The following is a 15,445-nucleotide window of genomic DNA, read 5'->3' as shown; positions in this document are numbered from 1 at the left end:
TTTTTGTAACTGAGTGTCCTGCTATCCCTTTCTGCTGTTACACTGTGAATTTCCCCACTGCGGGACTAATAAAGGACTATCTTATCTTATCTTATCTTATCTTAAAAATGACCTTCTGAAAAAACAATCAAACTGAAAAGTGAAAATGCTAATGTGGTTGTTCTGTCTCACAGGCGGTACATTTTGTGGTTGTGGTACCTTTATTTTTAAGACTGCAGGAGTCTTTACTCCCAACACATCTCTTGCTTCTCTGAAGAACCATTAATTGTAAGATATTTGAAGAAAAACAAAAGTGGATCTCTGAGTAAGAGTTAAAAACTGTAAGAAGGCTATAGAACCCTCATACTGCACCATATGTTTGTGGACACCCCTTGTAATAAATGCATTCAGCTGCTTTTAGTTGCAGTGATCGCTGACACAGATGTGCAACATAGAGTACTGCCAGAAGAATAGGACTTATAAACATGGAGCAGATAAACATGAACCTATCAGCACCATGCTGTCTAATGCCTGGCGTGGGCTATAGGGGTATAAAGCCCCCTAGCATTGAGCTGTGGAGCAGTGGAAGAACTCTGTTCTCTGGAATGATGGTGGTGCTCCATCCAGTACTTTTGGGATGAGGCGGGGTGATGATCATCCAACATCCAGACCTCACTAACGCTCTTGTTGCTGAATGCAATCAAATCCTTACAGCAGTGCTCCTACAAAATCTAGCAGAAAGCCTTCTTCCCTGGACAGTACTGACAGTTAAGCAGGACAAAGTCTTTTTTTATACTCCTTATTTCAGAAGAAACAATGAAGGAGCAGGTGTCCCAATACTTTTGTCCACATAGTGTATGTGGAGGTTCTTTAAGCATTTAGTGTTTTCAAGGATATGATATGCCCAAATATGGTTTATTCGGGGCCCAAGATGAATAGCCAGGATTACATGCATACATAGCACTGTAGTGTAATTATAGGTTGTACAGCTGCTGACCTGTAAGTGATGTGATGCTTAAGGCATGATGAAATGAGTATGAGTATTTAGCAAGTAATTATCCCAGCCAGGCTTCATTATGTCAGTGGTCAGTGGTTAGAGGTAATTACAGCTTGTAGATATGGCCTGTTATGGTTGTTGAATCGACATAATCATGGCTAATCTTTTTCTCTTCGACAGTGATCCTTGTTTTGTCACTGAAGCAGTCCAATGGCTTAAAGGAGAAGCAGGTTAAGCCTGGAGAATCAGTGACGTTGATATGTGACATGTCTTACCATCATGAAATCAACTGGCTGAGGATGGGTGATGATGCCCAGCTGAAAACACTGATGGTAATGGGGCTGAAAAATGACGGGGCTTTGTCTGTGGCTTGGAATTCCAATGACACCCATTTTGAGGGCCGTGTCGTCGACCGCTTTGTTGGACTGACGATTTTTCGGGTGTTCGAGAGTGACCTTGCCACATACTTCTGTGCAGCTTCACCTGCAAAGCGTATGGAGTTTGGTGAGGGGATTCGTCTGCAATGTGAGGATTATTCTATTCCTAATTCCTAATATAGGGTTGTTTAGAAAAGGCAGTGGTGCTATACAGAGCCATGTCAACTCAAAGAACCATTTGAAACGTATTATAGACTGTGTGAGATGCTTAGTCTGTGGCTCCTCCCCCTCACTTTGTTTACTGTTTATTCCCATCTAACCATGGATGGCTGTAGTGTTGATGGGATTTGAACTAATGATCTCCTGAGTCTCTCGATAAACAGGCAGTTAGACAGTCACTCCACTCCACTGTACATTTCTGTGTCTTCGAAAGAAGGTAAATGTAAACTGAACTGTGTTTGTATGTAGTGAAATTTCACAGCTCTAGACCGGCCCTACGGTCTAACTGCTGCTCATCATGCATGAAGAGATTCAAATCGAAGCAAGGGCTCAGCTTGTCAAAAACCTCCTGCAGATGGGAATAAACAGTAAACAAATTGAGGGGGTGGAGCCACAGACTAAACATCTGACACAGGATTTAACCAGTTTTAGCAGCAGCTTATTTACTAATGATTTGAGACTCAACTCAGTATGTATTATAATCTTGCTAGAAGACCAGTTTTGTCAGATAATTGCTTTAAAAAGATTTGACTGATATTTGAAAACATATGTTTAGGTGCCACTAGGCTACTGCATATAATTGCTTGCCCATATTCAGATCAATGTAGCCTATTTAATGTTCTATTTTATAGACAATTATGTGTCACTACTGACTACTGTTATTGTGAAAAAAACATCAGACATTGCCATCATTCAGTAGTTTTCATATCAGCTCATGCCCATCACCATCCTAATCACTCATTTTGTTTAATTTTTCAGCTGAGGAGCAGCAGCTACAGAATGAACAAGGTAATTTACTGACATTGCCCTGTTACTTATAAATCAATACAGCAGTAATTAATCTATGGCTTTTGAGGGCATTACGGCTAATAAAGGTTCCTAAATGGGTCTAGTATTGCACTATTCCAGCAGAAATCATCTATCTCAGCATTTTTAAACATGATCTTCATGCACACACATCTCAATCATGAAAACAAGCATTTAGGGAACCTTCAAGTCCTTATTTTATGGCATTTTTAATAAGGGGTAAAGATGCAAGCAAAGCCATTCAGGGTGATTTTGCATGAAATACGTTATGGCAGTTCTGAAATAAGCTACCCTGCGATGGACTGACACCCTGTTTAGGGGGTGTTCCTGCCTTGCGCCCAATGATGTCTCCAGACCCTGACTAGGGAGGAGCGGATAAGATAGATGGATGGCTATGGTCAGAAATAGTAAACATGTGATTGAGAGATTTTGCAGGGTGTTGTAAGGTGAAAACATTTTTAATGAATAAATTAATTGGATATGATTGTTGTCATGCAAAAACCTTGTCAATTGTGGTCAATTGTAAATCCTTGAATCTGGATGTTGTTCTTTATATTGTATCACAATTTCATAATTAATGGACCAATAGAAATGCTCTATGCTGACTTTTTCTATTGAAAAGAGTGTTTTTTTCCTCCTCCTGTAAACTTGCTGTGAGACTCAGAGGCCATGTGTAGGTTCACTGGTGGTTTTGGGTAGATCTAGAAGAGGGTAGATTTGCGATGTAGATATGCTTGTTCCCTTCACCACTGTGAAAACAGTAAGTCACTTCACAAACAACTCTCTGAAAACTTCCTTTCCATGTAAAAGACTGAACTTAGCAGAACCTTTGAAAATCTGACCGAGATACGAGTCTTAAATGTAAAATCAGTTCTGTCTGTGTTCTCAGAACTGTGAAAAAAATGAATCTGAATGCTTGTCTGGCGGAAGGCACCTGCCTAGAAGTGCTATGTGTGTGTGTGTTTTTAGCACCTTTGCTCGTTTTTGAAAGGGTGTTGATCTGCTCCCACACATCCTTTTCTGTGCCACATGACTATGAACTCCTTACAACTCGTCTGAAGCACTGGATTAACCCCTTAACACTCCAAGGCTTAGTACACACGTGTAGCTACAGGGACTTCTGTACAAACTGGTGGGGCTGTTCTCTGCAAATAGAATTTGGGAAATAACACCATCAGCTGTTTAAGGGGTTAACTTCTCTTTTTTCTTCATCAGACCCAGGACTATTCAGCAGTTCGGGGGAATCATTTCCCACCAACTTGATCATCGCTGGAGCGTTGAGCTGCGGCCTGTTGCTCATGGTCGTCACCCTTGTTGTTGTGCATGTAAAGACCCACATTAGAAAGATCTGATGGAAGAGAAAAGATTTTGGAAATGAACAATCAACCCGTTTTGCACATTTGTGCTATTGTTATGCAGCATGTTTCTGATCATTCAGAAATAAGCAGTTCCTGACAACTGACTTCGTATTAATATCCTATTGCTTCCATACTGCACCCAATTGCAGGCACGTCCACGTAGTGCACATTTCCACTCTAGATGGGCGAGATTACAGCGTTGTTAGTGGTGGTTAAATATTGTGTTCAGATGTGGGTTTTTTTTTGTGAGAATAAAGTTAAAATGCCTCTCTAAGGCGGGAGCGTATGGTTTTGAATATCAGATGGTCAATGTTAGAAGACTAACTGCTAGCTAGTTAGCCAGCTGCCAGTCCAAACACAGCAGAACCGGTCTCTCATTTCACCTTTCTGTTACTCCCAACACCCGTCGCTTGACTTCGCTCTCAGACACAAGTTTTTATCGTCAGCGCATATATCAAGAGCTCAGCAGTTAGGAAACAGCAGCAGCTGCACTGCACTGTACGATACTAGGTAGAGCTGTAGCCGAGATAGCTAAGCAAAGACTAGCTTAGCGAGTGTACAGATCCAAAACCATGGAGAAAAAACTTTAAATTCAGCTTTACGTCCTTTTAACAGCAGCCAAGCCACCAAGCCGCTCAAGTCCTTCTCATCTAAACGTTTATAAGTGAGCTTTTCTGGTGAAATTTGACTTTTGTAATTGGCATGACTAAAACAGTCCCCTAACAACGGCCGTCCCCAATATCAGGCACTTCCATGTAGTGAGCATTTCCACTCTAGATGCACATGATTACAGCATTGTTAAAATGTTAAAATGATGTTTAAATACATGTATTGTTCAGATGTGAGTTTTTGCAGGAATAGAGTTGAATTGCTTCTCTAAGGCAGGAGTTCAGATTTTTTTAAATTTCATCCAAGCGATTGGAAAACAGAGAGAGCAGATATGCGCAACCCAGGGAAGTGGCTAAGCCAGGGGACTTTCTATGTGAGCTCTTGTTTTGTACAATCCGCTGGGTAGTAATTTGCTTGTTCAGGGTCTGTCTGTGGAGTCTAGATTATGTGAAATAGGTAAGAATTTAGGAAAGTACATTTACTGGATAGAATCCATTTATTTTTCTGTATCAGGTCCATATGTATATATGAAAAAGTACAAATGTTAGCATATATGTACATCTACACAGTTGTACATATATTTGATATAAAATTAAGATAGAAATACACACATACGTGGAAAGAAGCACATACGTCACATTACTGAACTGTCATAACTTGACCACAAAATTTACATTTTGTTACCAGCATTTTATGCATATATTTGTACAAAACATTTCTAAAATGAAAACCACGGAAGCACCAAAGACAATCAGTGAGATAAACATAAATGCTGTGTCTAAAACTGTGCTCTATTTAATATTTAAGTGTTCTGCCATTTGTAGTGGTGCACATAAACATTGTGCAGAATTTTCAGTGCACTACAACAATCCCACAATCCACTACAAAACGCAGTGTACGAACACTGTACTCTAGTAGACAAGGAATATCCAGAATTCATCATAAAAGATCGAAGGATGCTGTCTTTCTGTAACGTAGTCTGCTGTCATACAGCAGTGAAGCCGACAATGCGTTGACGTCACTTCCATGTGACGACCTTGACGCCATGACATGACTTGTCCAGAATAGGTCGATTGTTTGAAGAACTCTGTTCTCAATAATTGTGTTTTACATAGCGATTTGTATTTAGCGACTGTTAATAGGGCATAGGTTTTAGAAGTAAGTCTACAGTTCTTTGCTGTGGTTTTTGCTTCTGTTTCCGTTACTCGCTCGCGGTGAACAACCGGGGAACTGATTTACAAAAACAAGACAAAACAATGCATCTGCCTCTATTGCTGACATGTTTGGGTGAGTTACGCTCATTTTCTTCATCTTTAAATAAAATAATAGGACAAATATTAAACTAGTAAACCTGTAGTAAAAACAACTCCTCTACATTTTAGTCTGTTCTTAGTCAATTTAAAAACATGCTCCTAAACATGAAGTTTCCTGTTCTTGGGTTGAAACTTTGGTTCTATGCTGTCAAAAACAAAGGCCATGGTATGGTTCAAACAGATTGGTGAGTAGATAGGGTAGATGAAAGATGTAGGTATGAGTGTAATGGCCTCCTCAAGATGGCCGATTTATGTAATAGTGCTGCAATAAAGACCTGATGCGGTCTGAAGTTTGAGAACTTTGAGAAGTGACTTCATTATCATTCAATTTTCTTCTGTAGTTTTTTTAGGTCTGCTGTTCACAGCTGGAGATGATGCTGTTACACTGCTGGAGCTGGAGGGAAACACTGTAACCATCTGTACTGGATTCACTGGAGTTCAGAGTGATGCTCAGATACTCTGGCTCTATGGACCTAAGAAAATAAAGATAGTGAACAGTCAGGTCTTTAGAGGAGAGACTATTACAGACTATAACAGAGACAGATTCAGAGACAGACTGCAGCTGGACAGAAGCAGTGGATCTTTAACCATCAGAAACATCAGCAGAGAAGATTCTGGAGAATATAGATTACAGATCATCACTGAAACATCCTCTGTATGGAAGTTTACTCTTAAAAACTATGGTGAGTTAATTTGTACTGTATATGTGTGTGTGTGTGTGTGTGTGTGTGTGTGTGTGTGTGTGTGTGTGTGTGAAAACATGGTTGCACAAAAGAAAATACCATCTTAAACAACCAGACCTTTAAAAACTACTATGATTTAATTTAATACGTTTTGGTTCTGTTAGTGTTTATATTGCTCTGCACTTCTTTAAGGCCTTGGGAACTGGCTGTTCATTTGCTGGCTGATGTATGGGTTCCGGTCCATTCTTTAGTAGTTTCAGTAGTCCTTCAGTTGGATAATAGATAGTAGAAGATATATAGTCACCTATGCAATTAGAGATGCACCGATCCAATATCGGTCCTGATACTAACAAAATTAGCTGGATCAGGTATCAGATTTTTAGGCCGATCCATGGGCCAATCCATTCACTGAACGCACAGAAGGACTTACCCTATCTAACCAGAGCGGGTCCTGTCATTGAGTGTTTGTAATGCTGTGCTCTTCTTCAGTCTCTAAATGTTTTTCATCTCTTATGTTGTGTTGATTTTGTGTTTTAAAGCTCAAGTATCAAAGCCAGTTATAACAAGTCAACCTGAAAACCACTTGGAAAGTCCCAGTGAGTCGTGTTCCCCTGTGTGTTCTGTGGAGAATGGGGAGGATGTGACTCTGACCTGGTCTGAAGAGAAAGAGAGAATCTCCAGCATCAGTAGATCAGATTCCAGTGAACGTCTTCATCTTCCTCTGAATAGAACCTTCCCTAACATCTACACTTACACCTGTGAGTCTGCTAATCCAGTCAGCCACCAAACAACCCAGCTCAACATTACAGAGCTCTGTGATATTAACTCAGGTTGGTCATATTCAATATTACTATAATTGTGTGTTTATATTATATTAATGTGTTTGTTAACAACTAAAAGGTGAATTTTGTCTGATGCTCATTCACAACTCTGCTAATTGGAGCTTTAACGCTAAAATGCTACAAAAATGTAAGACATTTAACTAGGATTTAATAATGAATCGCTTACTTCGATATTTGACTGCTTTACAGCAGCAAGTCATTTGTTTTCTCTTGTTGGTTGAAGGTGAGGTTGAGCGAAATGTCATAATTTCACTGCCTCTTATCCTGACACTGGTACTTACTGGACTTGTATCAGTTGCTCTAATATTACTGTGTCTTTGGAAAAGAAACCGATGCCGCTAAAGATGCTCATCTGGAACAGGTGATTTTTAAGTCATACAAATCTAATAATTAAAGCCTATTTGTATGTTATTGTAATCTGATTGTACTTTATAAGCATTTGGGCCAAGATTCACAAAAGCTTACCAAAGAAAGAAATGTACATACGTAAATTCAGAAAAATATTCGTAAATGCACTTCTCAAAAATGCTCTAGGTTCTAGATGTTCTTACACACTCATCACTGTTTTCTTATGTAGCTATCTGTAACCAATGTGAGGAGTGTTATCCAGTGGTGTCTCAGTAACAAGCTATTAGTAAACATCAGCAGATCAAAAGAGTTGGTGGTGGACTTTAGTAAAAGAAAATGCAAGAGCTTTACAGCCCTTACCATCAAGGGATCCCTGGCAGAAAGAGTGACAGGCTTTAAATATCTTGGGGGTTTACTCTCTGAGGACCTAGTGTGGACAAAGCATGCAAATACCATAGCAAAGAAGGCCCACCAATGCCTTTACCTTTTCTGGTGGCTAGAAGATTTGAATTCCTCCTCTGTAAGAATAGTACCAAAGGTGACTGGCTTACTTTGCTGCACTAAACGGCATCATTATCATAATAAAAGGTCCAAACCATGGTGTCCCCTCCAAAACAGGGAAACGATTTGGCTTATTTAGGATACGACAAAGCAAAGCAGGAAGAGCCCAAAGACATTATCAGCCTAAAGGGGTTTGAACAACAACCATCATAGACAAACAGAGCTGGTCAAGACATGAAGGTGACAGGACTGGAGTTCCAGTTTCAGCTGTATCCATTTGCTGGGGGTTAGTTACTTTACTTACATGGACCATCAGTGCAAAGCATAAAAAGAGAGAAGCCCATTAACTTAAGATACTGGGACTAATGTGTGCCTCTCAGCCAATCACACTGCGAGGGGAAAAGTGTAAATCTTATATGTATTATACTGTAATATGTGAGATTCTTTTTCACTGAAAATTATAATAGCCTACTGTTTTACAGGTAGTCCAAAAGTGGCAGTTGCTGACTCCTGCTTTATAGACTGTGGATGTGAATTTGTCTGCCTTCCTGCTGTGCCATAATTGCATAATTGCATAATTTGGATGCTCTCTTGCAACTTTCACTGACTTTATGGGTGCTTTTTCACTGCCGCATCGGGCAACGGCGTGTCTACACTGTGCAGAGACCCGGAGTTCAGCCCAAGAAGCGATTTGCTCTATGTTTGTTTGTTTTTGTTTTTTTTACCAAATGTTTGTAAAATCAAATCCGATATTGCAAATCATATATCTTACTCTGGGGACTGGGACAGTTCTACGGCTCTACTATGTTGCACAGCATTAAAAAACTGCAGTACTGTGAGTGCGAGCCATATACCAAGTAAAACATCCTGCCTGTTACGATTATCACAGGGTTATGACAGTTATTTTCACATTCAATAGAGGGACAATATAATAAATATATATTACCCACATTATGATCACACCTTTAGACAAGCTTCAGTGTACACTACGGGTCCTTTTAACTGGCATGCAAGATGACCAATCACAGAACGTGGGCAGGCTAAGACATCCTAGCATAACAAGCATTAATGAACATTATGACTCACATTACAGAACTAAGCACAAACACATCTGATCTTATCTTACTTTTTGGAGTGACACATGGGGCAGTGTTTTTGACCCTATTCATACAGCATTAAATGTATGTGGGGTTTGGGGGTATTTCTATCTTTCACAGGGCCATCTCAGTCCCCTCAATTATTATTCTTATCCGGATTCTCGTCACAACATCATCGACTCTCCTCTGCTAACCAGCAAGCTAATTGGCTCTTTTTGTTAAGGGCAGAGTTTTATATGTAAACAGACATCATGTTGAGCATTACAAGAACATTGGTCTCCACATTTAAAACATTTCAACAGAAAAGACCCAGGGCCTAGGCATGCCACTGGTCCAACGAAGATTCACTAATGCAGAGTTAAAGTTCTCAGTTTGGCTCTCGCTGCAGTTTGATGACCCTCAGAGAGTTCTTCTGTGAGAGAACTTTGGTTCAAAATGTTCTTCTGGATTGTGTTTTGGAGTGAGTTTTCTATTCCACCGTACTGTATTTAATGAATTGAATCACATTCAATTTCAGTTCATTTGTTGCACAAGATAATAAAGGGCCAAGTATGTTTTTCCCCATGTGATTTGCATGTTGGAATGACTTTGTTACTTGAATAAATGTGTTTCTTTATAAGGTTATTTTTGTCTTTTGATATCATATACAATTCAGTCACAGCAATGAGATTCAATGAGTGTCACTGAACCTTTTTACATGTGGCATTAACAGCATTTTTGGTGATCAGATATTTGGTCTTATAAGATACATATACTTATAAGAGACACTTTTGGATAAAAAGCCAGTTGTAAACACCCCCAGGACGCACTGTGACTGGAATACGATCAAATCACTCTAATCACATTCAGAGGTGGTCAGAATCAGTTCTCGTACACATTTTATGCATGCATGTGTTTGCTTCCTAGCCACTGGAGAAAGTAATGATGTTGGTGACCCTTCTTCACTATAGTTTTTACATGCTTTGTCCACGTTAGGCCCACATTAGGTCCTCGGAGAGCAAAACCCAATGATATTTAAAGCTGTTAACATTCCTGGACTGTCTTTTACTTTTTAAGTCTGTTTATTAACAGCTTGTTACTGAGACACCACTGGAAAACACTCCTCACCAATGTTACAGATAGCTACATAAGAAAACTGTAATCAGCATGTAAGAAAATAATATTATATATATATATATATATCTTGGTTTCCCTCTCCCTCACTTTCTCTTGCTGTATGTGTATTTCCGGTACATGAGAGCAGTATTATAGAGTTTCCTTGCAGATTAAATAGTCCACTGCATTTGCTGATAGAACCGCTACAGGAATGCAAAACCATCTATTGTCCCACCACATTGTAAAAGAACCCCCAGTCTCTCAGAGCAGGACAGTTCTGACGAGAAGCTGTTGTTTACAGGAAGTAAAATGGGCATGATGTACATGTTGGTGTGCTTTTTATGCAGGACAGTAAAATCTGATCTCTTCTGGTCAGACTGGAGACACATTTTAATGACAAGTGTGAACAGAACCCCATCAAAGTAGATCCAGATACCAACCAGATACTGATGGTAAAGCCAGGTGTAAACAGGCCCATTAATTGTTAAGAGCAGATAAAACAGCAGCAATCTGAGTGAGTTTTTATTCATTGGCTTTTAAGGGTTAAATACCTAAATCATGTGTTTACATACGCTCCTCAAAATGTGATACTTTCACTTTGCACGGAAACGTTCCTGCCCCATTTGCTCTAGGTCACAATTTTGAGTTGGTATCCAGTGCAGAAAGTTTGGACTTGCCCTAAAAGAATTGCAGTCCTGTCTAATGGTCAAATTTTAGTGTCCTTCATGTTCTCCCCAAGCCTTGTGTTCTTTTGTGCCTTGATTAGACCTTCACTTGCACCTGATGCATTCAGTGTGTGTTTCAAAAACTGTTAAGCCAGCCCCTGCATACACACACACACACAGTTCAGCCACTTCCTTTGCAAAGAGGTCAAAGTAGATGAGAGTGAGAGCACCGGAACAGCTGGGAAGCACAGTGACTCCTGAACATTTAGAAGAAATGGATTCCAGCAGGAGATCTGTGCTCTGCTTTCTCATCCTCACCACAGGTGAGCAGCTTTTCAATAGTTCAGTATACAAAAACAGACTGAACAGACTTACACCTGCTTACTAGTAGGGTAGTGACGTGAACTTAGCCGCTTGTTGGACTCTTTGTTGGACAGAAAATTAATAGGAAGTATAGAACATTACAGATATATTTGAGTGAAGGTAAAGAGATGATGATTAAAAGTGAGAGTGATGGGTCACCTATGCTGCACACTTACTCACTGTTAAAGAGTATGAGCACACAGGCTTATGTCCTTTACTATATAAAGTGTCTGAAGATGATACAGATAATATCAGTAATGAACTATAGGTTAGTAATATTATGTAATCTGGGTATATGTAATCACAACCAGGAAACACTGTGTGTGGACGTAGAGAGTATGTATGATGTTCTTCTTCTGTGATGGTCACCATTTCCTCTGTGGGCTCTGTGGTAGGCGGGCAGACACTGCCAAGTGTCTGGGGTCCATTTTGTTAATGTGCTGGCAGAAATGAAACTCATGCCACTTAGCCACTCATGAAAAACTGAGAGTGGCAGATAGAAGAAATGCAGTTGATAAAAAGCGTTTGGGAAAATAGGTTTGATTTCTACTCTTGTGATTTAAAAAACAAGCCTAAAAAATCTATAAAACATTATTCAAAAATACATTTCACAGATACAAAAACAGCCCACACATATTTCAAGAAATCATTAAACAACCCTCGAAAACTTTAAAGAACAGTAAATACAATGTAGGCTATTGTATAGCCTTGCATAATGGTCGAATGGAAGCCTAGAAGCCAATGATAGGAAGCCTAGAAGCCAATGCTAGGCTTTATGCTCTGTCTCAGTCAAGCCTGTGTTCACAGAATTGGTTGGGATCGACAAACTATGCTTGATTTGCAAGATGCTTGAGTCTCAACTTTGGAAACGACTTCCAAAAAACATAACATTGGCAATGTTGTGTCTGCCTACTGGGTGATGTTTGTAGATTTGTAGCTCCAACCTACAGTCAAATTTACATCCACTGTCAGAAAGGAACTGAAAAAATTGCTGCTTTCTGGAATTTAGCTGCTGGTTGATGAGAGATACCTTGCATGATGTTCTTATCTGACTCGTCTACATAGCAGTAATACTGCTGAATCTTCTAAAGAAGGCGAAGAAACAACTGTTGGCCACTGGCGTTTACCTCTGTGCAGTCAGAGTGGGTTTCATTCAACTGTGCTTCTGCTCAAAACAGCAAATCCTTGGAGTAGTGTTTTTTGTTGCTTTAGACTTCGACATCTTGGACATCTTGACTAACCGAATGGTAAATCCCTGTAGGATTGCTAACTGTGGTAACTTGTTGTAGGATTGCTAGCTGTGCTTTTAAGTGCATGCAAGTTTCTCTGTGGTGACTTGGTTATGTTTATGTGGAGTGTGAGAGAAGTAAAAAAAGTTTTTTTTATGTATTTTTTAAATATATGTTTATTTTTACATAGAAAATAAACATACTGTTGCAGATGTTTATACAATTAGAATGAAGGTAAAATTATACCTTAATTCCCCATTAAGTTAAAATTGTTTGTTACATGGATGTGAATTAGGTAGGGCCTTACTCATAATAAATAGATAGTGAGATAAAAGGTTAAGTCATGTGTTAAAAGAAAAATACCATCTGAAAGCCTTAGAATCTGCGTCCACAAACATTCATACAGTAATGCATATTTCATTAACTGTATCATAGCTAAAGTTTCAGGAGTTTCATCGGGCTTGTTGCTATTTCCACCCTAGACTTGTAATATGTGCATAACATACAAATGCATTCATAAATCACTGTGTCTCTGAGGTGTAAACTGCTTTGTGTTGTTTCAGATCTGCTGTTTACAGCTGGACAAGAGGCTGTTATTCTGCAAGAGCTGGAGGGAAACACTGTAACCATCCTTACTGGATTAACTGGAGTTAAGAGTGATGCTCAGATACTGTGGTTCTATACATCTGGTATTACAGATATCAAGATATTGAACAGTCAGATCTTTAAAGGAGAAATGACTACAGACTATATCAGTGACAAATTCAGAGACCGACTGCAGCTGGACAGAAGCAGTGGATCTTTAACCATCAAAAACATCAGCAGAGAAGATTCTGGAGTTTATAAATTACAGATCATTACTGGAACATCATCTGACTGGAGTTTCAGAGTTAAAATCTATGGTATGTAAATGCTATATACACTCACTGGCACCGACAGCCATAATCCTGTAATCTGTGCATATGTTTTCAATAATTTTGCTCATTTTTAACTTTCTTTAAAAAATAAGAAAGGTGACAGAAGCTTATTTGGATTTGTACTAAATGAGATTCATTTTCAGCTGCGTCTACTGTTTTGACGGCAGATGTTTGGTGTTAGTATCATTAGCTATAGGTCACAGCAAGTTTAACATTTCTGGTTTAATAGATTGTTGGTTTAGCCTATGTTATGTGTTAGCAAACAAATAAACATGGAAACTCAGAATGAGCTTCGCACAGGTAGGAATACTAGTCCAGTGTCTCCTCTGGCTGTTTACTTTTCTCACATACTGAGCTCTGAGGGTCAGATAAAAAAAAATGGTACAGTAATATTTCTAGCTTGTTGATAATCAATTGTTTGGTCTTAAGGGCATGCTTACAGTGTACAATCACCCTTTGGTTGTGGATAAAGACTGGTGTAGAGTTCAGTTCTCAGATCAGATTCTGGGTTCACTAGGTGAGGAGGTTAAACAGCAGTTGCTGTTCTAATAATCCATGTCCTAAGAATCAGACTTTGGTGTGAGACCAGACCAGATGTGAGATCTGGTCGTCCGGATCCAGAAAACAAGCTCAGTGTCCATCACTCTCATTTCTGCATGTCTTGATTTTGCCATCATTTACATGGTTTGGTTTTGCAGTTGCATATTGCTGTTACTTTATGCCAAACTGCTGCATGGGCTCCACAAGACATTGGAAACTTTACTGGTCCATGATGATATGATTGCATCACATATCAAAAAGTATTCAGCCTGTATTTTCCTAATGTAACATCCTTAATATTTAGAATACAGCCTTTATCAGATGATGGTTTAGATGCTTATAAACAATATGTCCACCAACTGTCCCATCACAGTGTATCAGTTCTACCTGTTTTCATGTCTTTTTTTTTCTTGTCAGGCATGGTTCCCTATCCGTTCATTACAAGAAACCCAGTTCATGATCCGTCAGCATCTGGATCCAGGTGTTCAGTGCTGTGCTCTGCAGACCACCAGAGAGAAACTATTCTGTCTTGGTTTAAAGGCAGAGAGTTACTGAGCCAAGTTAGTGATAATAGTTCTAAACCCACTCTTCCTCTGGAGGTGAACGATGAAGAACAGGACATCTATAGCTGTGTGGCCGCCAATCCTGTCAGCAACCTCACCACCAAACTCAACTTTACTGAGATCTGCTCGCATGAAGCTGGTATGACGACACAGTGTGTATAATAATATAGATAATAATACAGATGTGTTCTTTTATAGTTTTGAGGCTGCCAAAAGTTATTGGACAGACAATGCACATTTTGGCGCAAAAACCTTAAGGTCTTTGTTAAGTGATCAGTGAGCTGTAGTTTTTGGAGTATGTTGGAGTGTGTTTTGTAGTGTGGCTCTCCATCTTTATCATTAAAGTCAAAGAAATCAAAAGAGGCTCTGCAATACTTCTCAAGAATCTCTACAGTATGAAAAGAACACATTTTGGGTGAAGCCTTAGCCAATAATAAAACCTGATTAAATAAACATTCATTGCTAATTTTCTCTCTCTTTCAGGTGACTTTGAGTTCTGTGGTCTAGTTGAGTGTGTGAGCCGAATGGTGATCTCTGTTGTAGTGGCAGTGGCCCTCATAGTTCTACTGACTGATCACTGCAAAACAACATTGAAGGGAAGCAACACATGAACTCACAAACTATGATTTCTTGTCTTTTTCTGTTTTTGAAGTTAAATATAATGAATTGTACATATTGTTAAAATAAAGTCATTTATTTTTGTTGGACATTTGCAAAAAAAAAAAAAAAATCTAGACTATCCCTTTGCCTTATTTTTCAACAAGCTTATTCCAGTAAAGACAATGGACGACATGACATGGACATGACATGGACAACCAGGAGCTCTGCAGATAAAAAGCTGGATGGATTGATGAACGGATGGATGGATGGTTGGATGGATAGATGGATGGCTTATCACATTTCCAGTGTGGAAGCTATGAAAGATATTGATGAGACTGTAACA

At 39.2% G+C, this 15,445-nt stretch overlaps 1 protein-coding gene across 1 annotated transcript; it reads left to right on the top strand.

The window, feature by feature from the left end:
- The first annotated feature begins 5,183 nt into the window (after positions 1–5,183).
- On the top strand, positions 5,184–15,427 carry LOC140546657 (uncharacterized). The gene is made up of 10 exons (XM_072670042.1): positions 5,184–5,633; positions 6,001–6,342; positions 6,882–7,172; positions 7,408–7,521; positions 9,433–9,544; positions 10,602–10,677; positions 11,105–11,213; positions 13,046–13,384; positions 14,357–14,641; positions 14,986–15,427. The coding sequence occupies exons 1-10, from the start codon at positions 5,603–5,605 to the stop codon at positions 15,111–15,113; spliced, it is 1,827 nt and encodes a 608-aa protein (XP_072526143.1). The 5' UTR covers positions 5,184–5,602; the 3' UTR covers positions 15,114–15,427.
- The last annotated feature ends 18 nt before the right edge of the window (positions 15,428–15,445 follow it).

The sequence above is a fragment of the Salminus brasiliensis genome, chromosome 24, assembly GCF_030463535.1.
Source record: "Salminus brasiliensis chromosome 24, fSalBra1.hap2, whole genome shotgun sequence".
Classification (NCBI taxonomy): domain Eukaryota; kingdom Metazoa; phylum Chordata; class Actinopteri; order Characiformes; family Bryconidae; genus Salminus; species Salminus brasiliensis.
This window is presented reverse-complemented; position numbering and strand designations above follow the sequence as displayed.